The 20709-nt window shown below is 44.4% G+C and overlaps 1 protein-coding gene across 2 annotated transcripts in view; it reads right to left on the bottom strand.

Moving 5' to 3' along the window:
• gab3 (GRB2 associated binding protein 3) overlaps window positions 1-20709 on the bottom strand; it is a 174422-nt gene that overhangs the window by 125217 nt on the left and 28496 nt on the right. The window contains exon 1 of one of the 2 annotated variants that reach the window (XM_072505606.1): window positions 16827-16922. The exons of the other annotated variant lie outside the window; for it this stretch is intronic. Coding sequence (XP_072361707.1) covers window positions 16827-16913 — 87 coding nt within the window. The 5' untranslated portion in view covers window positions 16914-16922. Of the gene's footprint in view, window positions 1-16826; window positions 16923-20709 lie in introns of those variants that run through there. 2 annotated transcript variants of the gene reach the window in all.

Consider the following 20709-nt stretch of genomic DNA (forward strand, 5'->3'; position numbering starts at 1 on the left):
TCAACTTCTTTCCGGAGTGTCCTAACGACCTCCTCTGTGCCTCGCAATTGTGCCAAGCAGGACACGATTGGCATCGGCTTGCGAGCTTTCCCTAAGCTCTTTTTGTGGATCTCACTCAGGTTCTCCCACCAAGTATGTCCTATACTCCCGGGGCCTGATTCCTCATTGTCACAGAATTCATTCCAAAGGGGCCATCCTTTCCCTTTGAGATATTTCCTGATCTCTTCCTCCCAAATGGGACATTGTCCCACTCTACTGCTGCTGGTCGCTGCGACCGCAAATTCCTCTGGGTTCATTAGGCGCTGCATTGCCTGCATTGCCATCTTTCCTATCCGAATGCTGCTCTTCAAATTTTGGGACAGGGGTATTAATCGGAATGCTGCTCTTCAAATTTGGGACAGGGGTATTAAGGCGGTGCTGTAAATATGGGTATGGCTTTCGCTACTTTCCGAAATACAAACTTCCGACAGTTTGGTCGCAAGAAAAAATCTATCAGTTTTACCTTATCGCCCTGTTAGTTACACATGCATACACACACTTCCAAATTATGAGTATTGATCAGAACTGTTTGAACACTTGTGGTTTTCTGTTTCCAATTGGATCTCTAATTCAAATTCTGGGTTCTCCCGGAGTGGTTTTCCACTTCTAGATCGGGTCCCGTCAGGATGTCGCCAAATAATGTTGCTAATTTTGCCTTAGTTCAATTGCTCTGTTTTATTACCTTTGCTCTCGAGTCGCCAGGTATCTTTATGATACTGCCACGAGGTTCAAGTCCGAGTAATGATCAATAATCCAATACACCGATTAGTAAGGTTTAAATCAAAGCACATTTATTACACACAGTAATCGCTACTCATGCACAAATTCAACGTCTAAGCTACTTCTACAACTAACAGGCCTATACTTAACTTTGGACTGGCCCACCAGGTCAGGGAAACAAATGGCCTTTCGTTCAGGTTCTGAGTCTGCGGGATTCGAAGTTGGTACGGATTGGTAGCTAGGAGCGCCTATCTCGTAGCGAGCGTTGAATTAAGACTTACGATTTTGATCTTCACTGCTCTGGTCACGGTCAATGTTGGTTCGTTGTTGCTGGGTGACCCGGGCAGGAAGAATAGCGTGAAGAGAGCGAAGAGATGGAGAAGAAGAAAGCGATTTGAACTTGGGGCTCAATTCTTATAGTCCCCAGGGGCTTCCCGCCTTTCGGGGTGGACCCTGTACCTGGTCCCGAGTGATTGGACTTTGTCCCAATCGCTTGGTTCGATTTTCTCCAGTGCTGGAGCGGTTCCCTGATCGATGGGCGGTCTTGAGGTGCTCGTTCACCTCCTTTTGTGTAGGCTCCTGCTGGCGCCGAAGAGTCTGGTTTTGCTTTGTGTGTCTAAATGTTTCTTATTGTTCCCGGGGATTTGCTCATTAGTATGCAGATGGCTGTTGTTTTGTTATGCTGATGGTTGCTGGTATCGATATTGTCTGGCCTTTCCAGAGGTAAATACACAGCCAACCTGCAGCTGCTGGTTTTTGTCTTGTTGGCTGACTTTCCCATCAGCCTTTGCCGTTCGCCATTTTGAATCGTGAGTTTACCATTTTAAGTGGCTACAAGGCACGTCATGATTTTTTCCATTTGCATTTCTATGTCCACACTTATTGGAAGTTGTGTATGCCAACCTGTAATACTACAGTTATACCATCCCTCGAATAGAAATATTGTAGTTCTACTAGTGGTGGAAAGGTATAATTACAGAATGACTCATGTATACAGGCCGGAGCAGGGGTTGGGAGGGGGCGGGGATTTTGACTTTGGGTCATGCAGTAAAATAAGCAATATTGGTCAGTGAGTAGGGAGGTTATCCTTTAGTTGTACAGGATAGTGATGAGACCACATCTGGAGTATTGTGTACAGTATTGGTTTACCTCATTTAAGGAAAGATGTTAATGCATTTGAAGCAGTTCCGAGAAGGTTTACTAGACTGATACCAGGAATGGGCGGGCTGTCGTATGAGGAATGGTTGGAGAGATTAGGTTTGTATCCACTAGAGCTTAGAAGGGTAAGAGGTGACTTGATCAAAAACTTTAAGATCCTGAAGATTATTGACAGGGTGTACGTGGAGAGGATGTTTCCTCTGGTCAGAGAATCTAGAACTAGGGGGTCACTGTTTGGAACTAAGGCATCGCTTATTTAAGACAGAGATGAGGAGAATTCTTTTCTTTCAGAGGATCATGAGAATCTGGAACTCTCTTCCTCAAAAGACAGTGGAAGCAGAATCTTTGAATATTTTTAAGGCAGAGCTTGATACATCCTTGGTTAACAAGCGGGTGAAAGGTTATTGGGGGATAGGCAGGAACATAGGTTTGAAGTTAGGAGCTAGGACTTCTCGCACTGGAGGACTGTAACTTTGGAGGAAGAGCTACAGAAATCCCGGAGTAGGCTCGAGGGGCCGAGTGGACTACCCCTCCTCCTAATTTGTATGTTTGCATTTTTATTGAGTTAAATGAGTTGAACGGCACAGTGGCAGAATGGTTAGCACTGCTGCCTCACAGCGCCAGGGACCTGGGTTCAATTCTGGCCTTGGCTGTCTGTGACTGGGGAGTTTGCACTTTCTCCCCGTGTCCGTGTGGGTTTCCTCCGGATGCTCTGGTTTCCTCCCACAGTCCAAAGATGTGCAGGTTAGGTGGATTGGCCGTGCTAAATTGTCCCTTAGTGCCGACAAAAGGTTCGGTGAGGCTATGGGATTACAGGGATAGGGCGGGGGAGTGGGCCTGGGTAGGATGCTCTTTCAGAGGGTCAGTGTAGACTTGATAGGTCGAATGGCCTCCTTCTGCACTGTAGACAATAGGACTGTAGGGAATAGAACTGATAATTAAGAGAGACATAAAACCAACAGCAAATCTGCTTTATGCTATCATGCAAAGCCAAAATTACTTCTATTGTTCCTGTTATATGCACAGGCAAAGGAACTTAACATATAAATGTAAAAGTAAGGACAGGACGTGCAGAAAGAGAAGTGATGTCGTTGTTTAATGAAGGAAATGCAGCTGCCAATTTTCAGACTAAGCAAGGAGAAAATGACAACACAATTTTGGTTGATTAAATGTCAGATAGGGCATTAGAGAACACCCCTGCTCATTTACAAACAGTGCCATGGAATATTTATGTTCATCTGAGAGGAAGAAGCTGGGCCTCCATTTAATATTTTGTCTAAAAGATGGCACCTCTGAGAGTGCAGCACTCCCTCAATACTGCAATGGAGTGCCCGTCTTTTGATTGCTAAATTTAGGAAGACACAGCCTTCTGACTCAGGCTGGAATGTTACAAATTAAGCCATAGTTGGCTACAGCAAGACATTCCTATCAAATAACCAGTAATGTATCAAGAAATTACCAATATTCCTGGAATCTCATTATACAATCTAAACATAATATTGATTTTGTGGTTCTAAATCCGATAATGCAGCCATCAATATCTGGGCATCATCCACTTGTGATCTCAATTTCAGTAACTGGAAAACATTATGTTGTTCAAGATTTACATATTGTGTTTTAGAAAATCTGGTAAATTGCATAAAGTATGGGGCTGATTTTCTGCGGGGGGCTTCCCGCACTGGAGGACTGTAACTTTGGAGAAAAAGTCACAAAAATCCCTTAGCAAATTACTCAAGTCGCAGTTAAACCATTTTTTCAGGATTTTCCCAGCTCCTTGTGCAAAGATACACTGAGTGAACAAGGGAACCTTTGTGGAAATTCAGCTCTATGTTGTCAATCTATTTTAAAGGAGAAAAAAGAATGTAATGTGGACACGAGAGCAGAAGTCAGCATTTTCCTTTTGAAAATGATGCCACATTGATTGTATCGCATTTAATTCTGAATAATTAATCGGTGTTTAAAGATATTCAGAAGGAGACCTAAGTTCTCAGCTTCATGTGTCCATTTGTTTCCATGTAAAATTAGCAAAATATACTCCTCAGTTACAATTTCTTTTTTAAAGATTCCCCTTCTTCAAGATCCGTTTGTCAACATTATTAAGTAATTGCATCTGTCTTAAACTTCTCAGAAAAAAAGGTGTTTCCCAGATATGCAACCAAAGAACGTAAACAACTGGGCAAAATAAGCACCACAAGCTAATGTTCGAATGGAGTTTGTGGTAATTCTGTTAGCAGCTGATGGTATCATATTTCTTAATAAAGAGTCCTTCATTTAAGTCATTCTTCCCAGAGGTCTTTTGCTTTCCACGGCCTTTCTGCTACTCGAGTTCCTTAGAATTAAGCAACTCCCTTTTGTGGTTATACACCCACTGCCTTTACTGTCAGCTGTTATCATTTTGCAATAAGCAGCACAAAATATTTCTGAATTTCATTGCCTGTCAACTCCCAAACCTTACTTATGCTCCAATAAAAGTGGCAACAAAATTATTTTAAAAACTGATTAGGATCGATTGTCAGTCTATATACTGTGATTTTAAAAAATCGTAATACTCTGCACAATGAATGACGCTGCATTAAGAATTAGTGTATCAGCCAGAGGTTTGATCTGGTAAAGCTACTTGTTTCCTACATTAATTCAGTCTAAGTAACACTAATAAAATGTTCTTCAGATGACAATGGGAAATTTACTGAGCAAAGGGAGGGAAATTGTTCCAGTTTGGAGATGTCATCCTAAAACAGTGGCTGTGCACCAATTTGTACATGTTCACATATTTTAACACTTTGTACAAACAATGAAGACTGAAAATGATGGAAATCTGAAATACAACATTGAAAATGCAATAAGTAAGTAATGGTCACTGCAACATTCACGAGTGGAAAAAATAAATGACATTTCAGATGGGCAGCTTTTAGAACTGGAAACTGAAAAATGAGCACTTTTATAGGACTGAACAAGATGAGCAGGATTAAGAACACATACATGTCAACAGGCAGATATCTAGATTGCTATGACAAAGGGTAGTTCCTGGGTTCAATTGATTTATCCTCCAGTTTTGAGTCTATACCTTGTAAATGGTACAGTTTGTGCTCTAATCTCTCCATGTAGCACATTCCCATTGCACTTGAGAATCCATCATATCCTTCTTTCAAATGTTAAGTGAGGTGGTCATTATCCTCGTAAATTTATGCAATTTCTACTGATTTGCACTCTCTTTTGTTTAGTGTGATTACTACTCATGTATATCTTAGTTTTGTTTTCCTTACAGCAAAATATATGGGAACAGATAAGTGGATAGAATTCAAGTTATTACAGCATCAAAATAAGGAAAGTAGATCTTTAACATATTGCTTTGGGGTTAAATGGACAGCTTCAAAAACCAGTAGAGGGATCACAATGTGCAATTAATTCACATCTGTTGATTGCATTACAGCCAGCGTGTCATCTTCATGCTGCCTGTTTATATGAGTGATCTCTGTGTCCAACCCATGTTAACCATGTTGTTCATTTCCTGGACACATGAACAATTTTAAATGGCTCGCGTCGTTTAAAGCTAGCTAGTACTGGTTAATGCTAGCCTATCTCTCTTAAAGGAGATGCGTGTTGTAGCTGCAACAGGTGCTGGGAGTTAGGGTTGAAGAGAACTTCACAGGATAAAGAGTGAGGATTTGCACAATAAAGGAGAGCACGAGCTCTAAGCTTCGCACTCACTGACCTACAGGTTCTGGTGGAGGGACAGGAAGGGGGAGAAATGTCCTTTATTCACCAGTGGGAAAGAGGCCCTCCAGACACATGGCCAGATAACAGTGATAGCGGATAGTCATCGCTGCCAGCCGCCAAATCCCACGGCGCCTGAATGTAGTGCCATAAATGGTTCAATGACCTTACATGAGCAATGAAGGTCATCTTCAAATGCCATATTCTATAAACTGTACCAGTTGCCACAGCCACTGCCCGCAACACTCACCACACCCCCAACACTCGTCTCTAAACACCACAACCTGCAAATTCCACTTCAAGACACTCACCATCCTGACTTGGAAATATATCGTCGTTCCTTCAATGTCACTTGGTTAAAATCCTGCAGCTCCCTCCCCTAGCAGCACAGTAGGTGCATCTACACTGCATGGACTGCAGCGATTCAACAATGCAACTCACCAATTACAAATGGGTAACAAATACTGGCCTAGCCAGAAAAGCCCACATCCCTTGAATGAATAAAACAAATCTCTATCATTCAGACCTCATCCCTTCCATTCATATGGTTCACTTCACCCTCGCACATTTAACACTGCTGCAAGCCTCACACCACATCTCACAGGTTGCGTACACTGCCAGCTATTCAAATCATAATAACCAAAGCAGCCAAATAAATTGCACCGCACACACTGACATACTTCTCTCTCTCTCTATTGCAGGACAAGGTGCCACACAACTGATGGAAACATGGGTTAACCAGAATGGCAGGCATTGCTGCATGTCTCCAACCCCTTGGAGGGCAAGCCCATTATTGAGGTTGTAACTAGCACCCAGCCTGAAACCATTGAATATGCTGGTAATCCCATGTCTAATCCTCCTTCTCACATCCCACACCCCCGTCGCCCTACACATTCTTCAGATTTACAAGCTGAAGATGTTGTAAACATTCTCTTCTCACTCTCCCCCTTACCTCGCACCCCAACCTTACCCTTGTGGCTTGTTCCTTTCAGATGCTTAAGAGGCACAACTGACAGGCAGGTGAGGAACATCAAAGCATGCATGATGAAGGTACAAAACTTGTCACTTGATTGCATACTTACAGTTATAAGCTCAGATACTGACACCACCATGCTCATCTTTTTTTAATTCTTTCTTGGCATCTGAGTGTTGCTGACATTTATATCCAATTCCTCCATGAACTGGATGGAGCATTTAAGAGGGAAGTTAAGAGTAAACCAGATTGCTGTGGATCTGGAGTCTCATGTAGACTAGATCAGGACAAGGCTGGCTGATTACCTTTCCTACAGGGGCTTTAATGAACCAGACTAGGTTTTACGGTAATCAATGATGGTTTCATGCTCATCATTACTGAGATCAGCTTTATATTCCAGATTTTATTAACTGAATTCAAATATCCCCAGATCCTTGGCCCCTGGATTGCTCATTCAATGACATTATCATTACACCGCCATCTCCTGATAAATCTTAAGGCTGAGGGTAGACGGGAAAAGCGGTGTTCAAGTCGCCGACAGCAATGGTGGCTTTCTCCACTGTATAGTGCGACTCTTCGAAAAAAGTCCCTCAAGATCAGGACCCACAACGTGTCGCTGGGGGGAGGGCGTCTGATTCACCCATCGCACCAGCAACCCAGAAGCATGAGGATCAGGACACTATTTTTAAAGGTTGCCCCAGCGCATCCCCCTTCCCCCAATACCCTGGCACAGCCCGGTCACACCCGGGTAGAACATAGACCGGAGGAAGCACATGCAAATGTTGAGATATGGGGACTGCAATGAGGGGGTGGGCGGGGGAGGGGGGGTGGCAGTTAAAGATAGTGATTTGCACACAGGTTCAGCTACAGAATGTTCAGTTGAACACATCAGTGGGGTGACCTATTCATAGAATTGTAGAATCACAGACTCCCTACAGTACAGAAGGAGACCATTCAGCCCATCAAGTTCACACCAACCCTCTGAAGGAGCACCCCAGCTAGGCCCATGCTGCCAACTATCCCCAGTAACACCACCTAATCTTTTTGACACTAAGGGGCAATTTAGCATGGCCAATCCACCTAACCTGCACATCTTTGAACTGTGGGAGGAAACTGGAGGACCTGAAGGAAACCCACGCAGACGTGGGGAGAAAGTGCAAACTCCACATAGTCACCAAGGCTGGAATTGAACCCAGGTTCCTGGTGCTGTGAGGCAGCAGTGCAAACCACTGCGTCATGTTTTTGTGTCAGGGGAGTTCCTTCCTGATGTTCAACACTGCATCTTCCAAGAGAAGGACTTGGCTGGAGTGTTGAGCTCCAGAATGGCACCGTTGGTGTCAAATAAGCAGTGCTCAAATACTGATCTGCAACATTTCAGTGGAGGTTCACTGCACATGAGCCAATACTTGCATCAATCTGGCAAACAGCACAATTCACCCCTCAAGGGTGCGGACACCATTATGAAGCTCTGATGCTAATTGTTAAGTTCAAAATAATGTATGATAATGTAATTATACTGTGTCTGTTCTCAGCCTGACTGTTACTGCTCATGATTTTGACTACCTGATGTTGAGGTAGCCATTTCTGATTTTGTGTTCATCCCCATGTATTCAGTAATACCTGAAACACCTGAACATGTATTTTGCACCTAGTGCAGGTGCATATGGTCGCTTAACACTGTACCACAAATTTGAAATGTAGATAAGCTCAATAACTCGGGTTCCTGGAAACCCGCATGCAGCATAGTCCTGCACATGGTGTGCACCAACTAATTACAGTCAATACTGTGTCAGTGATCTCACTGCTGACGTAGTTAAAATCTTTTTCTGTGGCATAACTTCCTTATTTTACTTAATTTATCATCTTATTGAAAGATGTTTATCCTGGCATGATTAGATTGTTTTTTAAAAATTGCATAACATTTTCATATTTAATTATTTTTTGGATATTCTGTCACATCATAACGGAAGCAGATTAAGAATTAGAGCAAGTAAGATAACTATCATAAAAGATAACCAGAGTATTCAGAAGGAGTTGTAGAAAGTGAGAGGTTATTTTCTTTGCATTTCCCGGTGTTGCTTCAAGTCAAGCTTGTTTGATCACTTTGAATTGTGAGACCACTTAGAATTGTAAGACCTTTGAGGAATTGTATTGCATACTCCTGTTCTTACTTCATTCTTTCCCATCTCTGTGCATTCAACATTTGCAAGTTGGATGATAGCAGGAGTGCTTTACTAGAAGTTGTCCTTGTTCTGGGAGTTCTGTTTCACTTTCTGCTTGTACATCTTCTAATGCTGTTGGGTTACCTCTGTAACACCTTCCTAGATGATGTCCAACGATGTCTTCATCAATCGATGAAGAGAGTTTTTTTTTAAATTTTCAAGTACCCAATTATTTTTTTCCAATTAAGTGGTAATTTAGCTCAGCCAATCCACCTACCTTGCATATCTTTAGGTTATGGGGGTGAGACCCATGCAGACATGGGGAGAATGTGCAAACTCTGCGATATTCTCTGCTTTCTTGATAAGGATGGCTTTGATGTGTAATGATCAACAAAGAACATCAAGCTATCTTGATTAACAACAAAGCTAATTTATTAACACTACTTATAACTAGATTATTTATAATAACCTTTATTGTCACAAGTAGGCTTACATTAACACTGCAATGAAGTTACTGTGAAAATCACCTAGTCGCCACACTACGGCGAAATAAATTACGCTATAACTCTATCTACAGATCTCCTCAGCATATGACTACTGTCTCTCATGCCTAAACACCTTCTCCAAGAATCAAGGGTGTCACGTGAGCTACATGACTGCTCTTGATCACCATCAGGTTGTTAGATGTATTTTACATAGAATTATTAACCCTTCATTTACCATACAATATCCATACTGCCACTTCCCCCGTCCTTTGAATTTGTTTGGAGACTTGTACAAACATATTTACATGATGTGAGCATTGTATGTATTATACATGGTTGAATTGTTATTGTCCATGTGTTGACAATTTTAAAAATTCACAATTTGAGTCTGTCTGGTTTTTTTAAATGCGTGTGGACCTTCTCAATCGTGGTTGTTCAACAGATGTTGTTGTCTTCGCTACAGTCATAACATCTCGTTGTCTTGTTGTCGAAGTTGTCTTAAGTAAATCTGTGTCAAGCTCTATGTGTGGAAATGCAGGTTGAGCTGTCTTCACTTTGAGAAGCACTCTACAATTCCTTCGTAGGGTCGAACCTTCGTCCGTTAGAACAATGTACGAGTGTGGAGCTGCACGGCGAATCACACGTGCCATGCAAGACCATCCTCCAGTTGGAAGCTGCACCTGCACATGATCTCCTGGCTCTAACGTTGCTAGATCCTTCGCTGTTCTGTCATAGTAACATTGCTGATTTTGGTTGTGTTGCTTGATTTTCTGCATAGCATTGTCATTGGCAGGATTTGCTGTAGGTAAACATGGTAATGTAGTACGTAGCTGTCGATTCATCAGCAGTTGTGCTGGTGAGAATCCAGTCGCTAGTGGTGTCGCTCTGTAGCTTAACAAAGCTAAGTATGGATCGCTTCTGGAATCCAATGCTTTTTTGGGTAGTTGCTTTGTTATACACCTTTTTCAGCCTTCCCATTGGATTGTGGATGAAGCGTGATGGAAGTGACAGACTGAAAGTCGTATTGTTGAGAACTCAGTCCAGTAACAGCTGTCAAAACATGGTCCATTATCACACATGACAGTAAATGGGATTCCACGCTTTGAAAATACCTCTTTTGTAGCCTTTATGACCACTTTTGAAGTGGAATTGGGTAACTTGATCACCTCGTGGTAGTCTGAGAAGTAGTCGATGACTATCAAATAATAATTTCCATGGAAGAAAAACAGATCGATGCCGACCTTCGACCATGGAGTCGTGACGAGTTCATGCATTGTAAGTGTTTCCTTCTGCTGATGGGACTGGTTCTTCTGATAGGTTTTGCATTGATACCTGGCCAATATACGGACTGACGAGCTCTTCCTTTGCATTTTTTCATCCCCAGATGGCCTTCATGCACCTTGCTGAGGATCATGTTTCTCAACAAAGTCAGAATTACAATCCGGTCTTGTCTAAGCAGGAATCCGTTCACGCTGCTCAGATCCGCTCGTATGTTCCTGTTGTTGGAACAAGTTCCTTTGGGCCTACCATTTCGCATGCAGTGCAACATACATTTCATCTTTGCATGTTACTGCCTTGATGAGTTTCATCTTTTCATCAGAGACAAGTATACTTTCTTGAATCAGGGTTGCTTGAGCTTTGATTACCTGGACAAATACGTCGTCCCTGGATCTTCAGTTGCACGCGACAGTGTATCCGCTACAATTTCTTTACCCGGCATGTAGACTAGCTCAAAGTCATACCTTTGAAATTTCATTATCATACGTTGGCGTCTCGGAGACATGTCGTTCGTTTTTCTCAATGATGGATACGAGAGGATGATCAGCTGTTTCCACTGTTAAGGTGGGTGCCTATACACATATTTATGGAATTTGTCCATATCAGTGAAGAGACTTAAACACTCTTTTTCAATTAGCGAATAGCGCTGTTCGGTTGGTGTCATTGCGCTCGAGGCAAATGCAATCGGTTGTCATTACCCATCACCTGTCTGCTGTAACAGCACAGCTCCTATGAAGTCTTTATTAGCATCTTTAGATATCTTTATGACTCTTGCGATCAAAAAAGGACAGAACTGGTGCTGTGATGAGTGCTGTCTTTAGGTCAGACCACTCCTTGTGTTCTTCAGACCACGTGAACACGATATCTTTCCATGTTAGCTCTCTGAGAGCCGTGGTACGTGATGATAGATTCAGGATGAACTTTCCAAGAACGTTTACCACACCTAGCGATTCGGGATGAACTTTCCAAGAAAGTTTACCACACCTAGCATTCTAAGAACCGCTTTCTTGTCTTTAGGAGAAAACATTTCATAATGGCTGCAACTTTTTCAGTGCCTGGCTGCACACCCTGAGCTGAAATCTGATCACCTACAAACGTGAGTTTGGAGGTACTCAATTCACCCTATTTAGTTTTAAACCAAACTTCTGAATTCGCTGCATGAATTGAAGAAATCGTGCGTTGTGTTCTTCTTCATTCGCTGATGATGTCATCAACATATACTCTGACGCCTGCAATACCTTCTATCATTTGTTCCATTGCTCGGTGAAATATTTTGGATGCAGATACGATACCAAAAGGCATTCGATTAAAGCAGTATCTTCCATATGGAGTATTAAAAGTACAGAGATTACTGCTGGCTTCATCTAGCTTGAGTTGCCAAAAGCCTCTGGTTGCGTCTAGTTTTGTGAATATTCTGGCACCTGACATCTCACTCGTGATATCTTCACGTTTGGGAATCGGGTAGTGTTCCCTCTTTATATTTTGGTTGAGATCCTTAGGATCGATTCAGATTCTTAGGTCACCATTTGCTTTCTTGGCGCGCATCATAGAACTAACCCAGTCAGTTGGTTCCTCCACTTTGGTGATTATCCCCAGCTGCTGCACACAGTCAAGTTCCAGTTTTAGGCGTTCCCTCAAAGGAGCTGGTATCCTCCTTGGTAGGTGAATGACTGGTTCTCTCTAAGCTGAATTCTATATTCGAATGATAACGTTCCCATTCCATGAAAAACATTAAGAAACTTGTTAATAATGGCATCAATTTGGTCTTTGCCATTGGCTGAGATCTTGTCTGAGCTGTGAATGCACTTCACCAGCTGCAGTAGCTCACATGTCTGCACATTCAATGAAGATCGCTTCAGTCCTACAATCTCAAATTTGATAGGAATCTCCTGGTCTTTGACCTGAAAAGTTAGATAGCCAATCCCCATTGTGGTGATAACATTGCCGCTGTAGTCCCGCAATTGACAGTTGTTTTCGTCAATTTGAGGTTTTGTTTTTAGTTTGGCTATATCTGATTGATTTATTAGATTAGCTCATGCACCAGTATCCAGTTTCATTGGAATATTGGTTCCATTAATTTTTGCTGGAATCGTCCAATCATCATGATTGTGAACGATTGAGATCAGTTTGAAAATCGTCCGCATCAGAAATTGGCTGTTGAACTTTGTCTACACTTTCAACTATATCAACAAAGAAAGAGTTTTCTAAATCAAACTTATCTTGCACCGTGTCAGGTCTACGTGTGTGCGTGGGTTTCCTCCGGGTGCTCCGGTTTCTTCCCACAGTCCAAAGATATACAGGTTAGGTGGATTGGCTATGCTAAATTGCCCTTAGTGTCCAAAATTGCCCTTAGTGTTGAGTGGGGTTACTGGGTTATGGGGATAGGGTGGAGGTGTGGGCTTGGGTAGGGTGCTCTTTCCAAGAGCCGGTGCAGACTCGATGGGCCGAATGGCCTCCTTCTGCACTGTAAATTCTATGAAAAAATTCACTTTATTGTCATGTTTCTTTAAACTTATTTCCTGCACAGCTCTTTTCTTATGAACTGTACCCATTTTCTTAAATTGTTGTGTTGTGGTTCCCTTTCTACACTGAGAAGCAAAGTGATTACATCTGTGAAACTTTTTCACTTGGTGGGTGTGGCCACAATATTTGCATGTCATGCCGCTCGTGATGTCATGCGCAAAATGGCTGCTTCTTTTTCAAATGCGCCACAGCATCAATGGCGTCAGCCATGTTGTCGTTTTTGTGTCACTTTCACGGACCAACATCTCAGAATATTGATTTTTCGCCAGTTCACTTGCTCAACATAATATATTAATGGCATCTTCTAACATTAACTTCAATTGTCTCAGTAAACTCTCACACAGTTTTTCATTTTTAACTCCATATACTATCTGTTCATGCAGCAGGGAGTCTAAGAGAATGGAAAAATTACAGGTCTGCGCTTTAAGCTTGAGATCTATAATAAAGCAGTCAAGTGTTTCACCTACTTTCTGGACTCTTTGTCTGAAAAGATATCTTTCAAAAGTTTCATTTATCTGAAGCTCGCAATGCTTGTCAAACATTTCGATTACTTTAGTATCTATTTTTTTTACCATCCTCATTCTCAAAGCGGAATGCCTAAGTCTTGCGATCCAGCCATTTTTAGGAACAGCGCTATTTTCCGCTAGCCGCTTCGAGGTCTAAGGCAGAGATATATAATTTAAACTGCTGTTTGAAATTTTTCCAGTTAACATCAACTTTACCCGATGTCTGAAACGCCCGTGGAGTTTGCAAACCTTCCAGCTTGTTTCGACTGGGCAGTATTTTTGACGTTCCTAGTTTCAAGCCGTTGCCAAATCTATTCTTTGCATTCCTTTGGGTGCAAGAGGAGAGGTTGAGAGGGATCCCTTCTCCGACCCCCCGCCGGGTCAGAGATTCCCGGTGGGCAGCATGAATCCCACCCCGCTGCTCCGATGCCAGCTGCCGTGTTCTCCAGCGCTGGTTTTCAGGCGGGGGCGGCCCACCCAGCAATTCTCCGGGCCCCAATGGGCCGAGCGGCCGCCGGTTATGGCCAGTCCCGCCGGAGTGAAATGAACATGGTCCCACATGGCGGGACCTGGCTGGTAGGCCGGCTGGTGTGGTCCTCGGGGGGGCAGGGGGGATCCGGCCCTGGGGGGGACCCCCACGGTGGCCTGGCCCACGATCGGGGCCCATCGATCTGCAGGCGGGCCTCTGCCGTGGGGGCATTCCTTCCTTCCATGCCGGCCTCTGTAGGGCTCCGCCATGGCCGGCGCGGGCAAGATACCCTCTGCGCATGCACAAGAATACGCCGGCCGGTCTGCGCATGCGCGGAACCACGCCGGCGGTTCCATGCGATGCCAACCCCTCCGACGCCGGCCTAGCCCCTGGAAGTGCGGAGGATTCCGCAACTTCCGGTTGGCCCGATGCCGGAGTGGTTCGCGCCATATTTGTACGCCGGCGTCGGGCCATCGGGGGATTCGGGAGAATCCCGTGATGTTTGGGCAGTCCAGGGTCTTCGTAAGTTTTGCCTGAGCTTGCACCCCAGTGTTTTTTTTTAAATGTTTTTTATTGGGTTTTTGAATAAAGTATATTTACCGTTATGTACATAGAAGAGAAGGGAACACGCACAAAAAATAAAACAAACAAACAAACAAAAAAAAAAGTTAGAATAAAATAACTGGTAGGGTATTATGTGCTAGCTCAACAACAGCAGCTCTGCACAATTGGCAGTATTGTTTTTAGCACATAAGTAGGCATCTGTTTGTGGGGGGGGGGGGGGGGAACTGGGGGGTGGGGGGTACATATACATTTGGGCGCCGGGGAAACAAATACAGAAAAATTACAGAGGGCAATACTCGAATGGATCTGGTGTTGGTGATGTTGCTTGCTTCTCCCGGACGGTTTTCGCTGCCGTCTCGCGATCACCTCCACTTCAGCCGTTCATCCAGATTGTCCTTGTTCTCTGCTCCTGTCGATGCCATGTTTGTTATTGTTTCCCATGCCCTCCTTCCGGCTGTCATTCTCTTGCCTCCCCCCCCCCACTTCACTGGTTCCCCTCTATTGTTCCCTGTCTCCCCCCTCTTCCACCCCCCCCCCCCTCCCCTTCTCCTGTGATTTGCCTTTCTTTTCTCTTCGGTTTTGCATCCCAGTGTTAACGTAACAACGGAGACAGCAGTCCAGTGATTAACCCAACTTAATTGGCATCTATTATTACTGGCTGTATCTGACACCAGAAGGGACCATCACATCTGACCGGTCAGCCAAAGCCCAGCTCAAGTCAGGCAGTCTGCAACAGTAAGGTGCCAAAACCTCCATGGTCTATCTGGTTCAATGGGTGCTTGAAACTTAGAGTTTCTGCAAGCTGGAACATCAGGATCCTGTGCATGGGACTGACAGATGGCTTGCAGCTGATCAATAATGCATGCAAGATGGCTGTGATCAACATGTAAGTTGATAGGCTGAAAAGTGACATGAGACCAAGCTTGCCATGACAGATCACTGAAAGAAAAACAATGTTTATCTGGCAAGGTAACAAGCACGTGATCAAGGTCAACTTTCACTGTAAGGAACTCACTGCTCTCAATGATAGAACCCCTCAGAAATTGTTCAGAATGTGTTCTCTCCCTCTGTCTCTCAACCCAAGCAGCTAACTTCATGAGTAGCTATGCTATTCATTACAGAGGTAAAAGACCAAGTTCTATGAAGAGCTTGACTGGACGAGAAGTTTGGGTTGGCGAGGGGAAACAAATTCAGGTATCTGGAGGTGCAGGACTTCCTACGTAAACAGGTGTCAACCTTCCTGCTCCTACCGCTAAGGGGGATTCAGGACAGGGTAGTTTCCAGAGGATGGGTCGGAGAAGGGAGCGTCTCTGACATTTACAAGGAACTTATGGGGTCAGAGGAGACGCAGACTGAGGAGCTGAAGCGCAAGTGGGAGGAGGAGCTGGGAGGAGAGATAGAGGATGGTCTATGGGCGGACGCATTGAGTAGAGTCAACACGTCCGCAACATGTGCCAGGCTCAGCCTGATACAATTCAAGGTCGTTCATTGGGCTCACATGACAGTGGCCCGAATGAGCAGATTCTTTGGAGTGGAAGACAGGTGTGCAAAATGTGCGGGAGGACCAGCGACCATGTCCACATGTTCTGGACATGTCCGAAGCTTAGGGGATTTTGGCAGGTGTCATGTCCACGGTGTTAAAAACAAGGGTGGCGCTGAGTCCAGAGGTGGCGATTTTCGGGGTGTCGGAAGACCCGGGAATCCAGGAGGAGATAGAGGCAGACGTTCTGGCCTTTGCTTCCCTGGTAGCCCGAAGACGGATACTGTTAGCTTGGAGGGACTCAAAGCCCCCAAAGCCGGAGACCTGGCTATCGGACATGGCTACCTTTCTCTGTTTGGAGAAAATCAAGTTCACCTTGAGAGGGTCACTGTTAGGGTTCACCTGGAGGTGGCAACCGTTCGTCGACTTCTTTGCAGAAAAATTAATCGTCAGCAGAAGGGTGGTGGGGGGGTTAGTTTAGCCTAGAGTAGGGGGGTAATAAAGGTGGGACCTGAAAGGGAGGGTGACGGCTTTTGCACTATGTATATAGTTTCATGTACATTGTTTATTGCGTTGTTGTTACAATACCAAAAATACCTCAATAAAATGTTTATTAAAAAAACATTCTCAACACACACAGTTACCATAGTTCTGACTGTCATACAGTGTAAACTATCGTGAGTATACAACTTTTGAAACATTTTCATTCAAAGCAGAAATGTCAGCCTCATATCAAGCTCAGCCACAGTACCTACCCTGATAAAAAACAACAGTTCCTTGTCATGACTTGAACAGGCGCTCTCCAGCATTCCCACACAGAGTGAAGAGGCAAAGTGACACATACTTTGAGACAGTATCTAAAATGAAATGAAATTAATGAAATGAAAATCGCTTATTGTCACAAGTAGGCTTCAATGAAGTTACTGTGAAAAGCCCCTAGTCGCCACATTCCGGCGCCTGTTCGGGGAGGCTGGTACGAGAATTGAACCGTGCTGCTGGCCTGCTTGGTCTGCTTTAAAAGCCAGCGATTTAGCCCAGTGTGCTAAATACCGCACTCACAACATGGGAAACAAGCAAAAAAGTGACTAACCTCACTGCGATGGAATCTGTCATTGAAGTCAAGTGATCTGCTCTCATTAATTACAGCAAGAAGTCTCACAAGTCTCAGGTTAAAGTCCAACAGGTGCCCACCCCAGTCGTGCGCCGGCATCTCCACCTCAGTAATTACAAGAGATACCCAAGTGAGAAGACTCTGAATGTACTAAGAGCCACACAAAGTAAACAGACTGCTAGGTAATACACAAACAAATGCTGGTTACAGCTTTTCCAGAATATCCAGACTTCCTAACGCATGGGAAATGTTAGGGAATAAGATAGGGTCAAGGGACAACAGGTCCATCAGCAAAGAAAATGTCTCTATTGCGAACTAAGGCAGGGAGGTTAACACTGACTGCAATGAACAGTTGGCAAGGTGGGTGGAAAAATGTTAAACACTCGGGGGGTAAAACTGTCACTGAGGAAGCTCTTGAAACCATGGAAAGTTTGTCTTCTTATTTAATTCTTTCATGGAATGTGGGCATCTATTACCCATCCCTAATTGCCCTTGAGAAGGTGGTGATGGAAATATAGTTCCAGGGCAGGATGATGTGGGGCTTGGAGAGAAACTTGCAGGTGGTGTTACCATGCATCTACTGCCCTTGTTCTTCTAAGTGGTAGTGGTCGTGGATTTGGAAGGTGCTGTGGAAGGAACCTTGGTGAGTTGCTGCAGTGCATCTTATAGATGGTACACACTGCTGCCACTATGCATTGGTGGTGGAGGGAGTGGATGTTGTAGTGGTGGATAGGATGCCAATCAAGCGGGTTACTTTGTTTTGGGTGGTGGCGCCTTTAGTGTTGTTGGAGCTGCATTCATCCAGGCCAATGGAGAGTATTCCATCACACCCCTATCTTGTGCCTTGTAGACACTGGACAGTCAGAAGGTGAGTCACTCACTGTGGAATTCCCAGTTTCTGATCTGCTGTTGTAGCTACAGTATTTATATGGATAGTCCATCCAGTTCAGTTTCTGGTCAGTGGTAACCCCAGCATATTGGTAGTGCGGGATTCAGCAACGGTAATACCATTGAATGTCATGGGGAGATAGTTATTGTCTGCACTTGTGTGGCACGTATGTTACTTGCCACTTACCAGCCTAAGACTGAATGTTATGCAGGTGGATGCCCACTCTAAGTGGCAGTTGGTTCAAGAGATGGTGATCACTACCTCACCGGCGACAGCTGATGCCGTGTGTCGAGTGTTTGCCATTCATGAGCTTCCTGAGTCAATTGTTTTGGACAATGGCACCTCCTTTACCAAATTTCTGTGCAAGCCAATGGCAGACAACACACAAGGACATCCCCCTGACACCCAACGTCGAACGGTCTGGTTGTCCAAACCTTCAAGAATGTCACGATAAAACAATCTGATAAACCCCTTCACCAGAGGTGGCTAATTTTAAGTTGTTGTACAACTCAACCCCTCATTCAACCTTGAGGTCGCACCAACTGAGCTGCTCATGGGCTGTCAGTTAAGAACCCGATTGGATCTTGTGTTATCACCTTTGGTGGGGAGGGTCAGACACGTCAGGCCTTCCAGAAAAGTCAGCACTGAGAGTAGAGGGGGCGACAGGTCATTCCGGGTGGGGGACCCAGTTTTTCACTTCCTGTTTGCCTTGGTTAAAAGGACAGGTTGTGGTCCAGTCAGGGCTGGTGTCTTATGTGGTCAATGTGAACGGGAAGACCATCAGCAAGCATGTCAATCACTTGCATCGTTGAAGAGTGGCGACTCCAACTTGGAGTTGACAAGTCCAGCGAGCATTGTGAATACTCCTGTAACTCTGTCCAGTCAAAGGGAGCCAGGGGCTCCCAGTGAGGTCAGTTTGTCTGCCGTCGAAGTGGTGTCTCCTGACCACTTGATCGCCCAAAGAGTGCCGAACCTGTGGCAGGGCAATGAAGGTCCGGGATGACCCAGAAGTCTCCAGACCGAATGACTTTTAAATGGATTATTTTTCCCCTGTTTTCTCTGATAACATTTGTAACTTCTGTACATAATTTTGGGGTAGCATAATAAGGGACTTAAGGAAGGGTGGGGGTGGGGAAAGGATGTGGTAGCGCTGTCCCTTTAAGAAGGCAGGTTCCACAGACTATGTGATTGACTTAGGGCCAATCGGATGGGAGCGCACAAACCCCGGCCAATGGGGAATTTGCACGGGGCCCTGGGAGCAGGGCCCAGGACCAGCGAGCTGAAGTGTTAAGGCCTGTTGTATAGTGTTCTGTGTCTGTTACTTAACTGCCTTTGCCTTTCATCAATAAACCCCTTTGTTACCTACTGGAAGCCTGCAGAGTATGTCTCGAACCGCCACAAATATCTACACAATGAAAAATGCACATATTTTGCTCATCAGCCTCCAGATGTTACATTGATCAAGATACTAAAACCATTTTCAATAAAGAGGAAGAAAGATAGTCACTAAATGATTGTAATTCTGTCTTGGGCATTGGAGGGTGAAGGAAAGGGGGTCAGCTAGGTTATAAATGAATGAACACAAGAGGGACATGTGAAGGACGGGGTGGGACTGGGGAGTATACACAATCGGAGCAAGAGGTGAGGGGATGGTGAGAACGGAATAGGCAGAGATGTGACTGCATTGAGGTGGTAGGAAGGAGATGGGACGTGGACTATTGCATAACTATCAAGATAGAGACCTAATTCATCCTGAACTTCCAACTATCCGAATCAGATGTATCCCTGATAGTGCATCCCAGATGCATTCCAGAATACAGAGGAGGATGAAACAATGAAACTGGCAGTAAAATACTCTCATTGCTTCACTGAATATCTCCTACAATGAGGAGAACATTGCTGGCCATGTCTTCAGCTGCATGAGGCCTAAGCTTTGGAATTCCATCTCTAAACTCCACCACTTTTCTACTTTGCTTTCCTCCTTTAAGACATCCCTAAACACCTACCTTTCTGACCAAGCATTTGGTCACATGTCCTATTATCTCCTTACATTGCTTGGTGTCAAATTCTGTTTGAGAGCACCTCTGTGAGGAACTCAGCATATTTTATTAACTTAAGGATGTTATCTAAAGGCAAGGTGTTGTTGAACAACAGTACTTAATTATCAAGAAACTTCTTTCTGACTTCTTTAAGATTTCATAGAATTTACAGTGCAGAAGGAGGCCATTTGGCCCATCGAGTCTGCACCGGCTCTTGGAAAGAGCACCCTACCGAAGCCCACACCTCCACCCTCTCCCCCTAACCCAGTAACCCTACCCAACACTAAGGGCAATTTTGGACACCAAGGACAATTTAACATGGCCAATCCACCTAACCTGCACATCTTTGGGCTGTGGGAGGAAACCTGAGTACCCGGAGGAAATCCACGCACACACGGGGAGAACGTGCAGACTCCACACAGACAGTGACCCAAGCCGGGAATCGAACCTGAGACCCTGGAGCTGTGAAGCAATTGTGCTATCCACTATGCTACTGTGCTGCCCTAAGTGACACTTACATGCTGTCTCCCCAGAATAATCAAATTACGATGAGCAAAACCATGGAAGATATGCAAATATTATTTTGAAAGTCCCGACCT

This window comes from Scyliorhinus torazame, chromosome 5, assembly GCF_047496885.1.
Source record: "Scyliorhinus torazame isolate Kashiwa2021f chromosome 5, sScyTor2.1, whole genome shotgun sequence".
Lineage (NCBI taxonomy): Eukaryota > Metazoa > Chordata > Chondrichthyes > Carcharhiniformes > Scyliorhinidae > Scyliorhinus > Scyliorhinus torazame.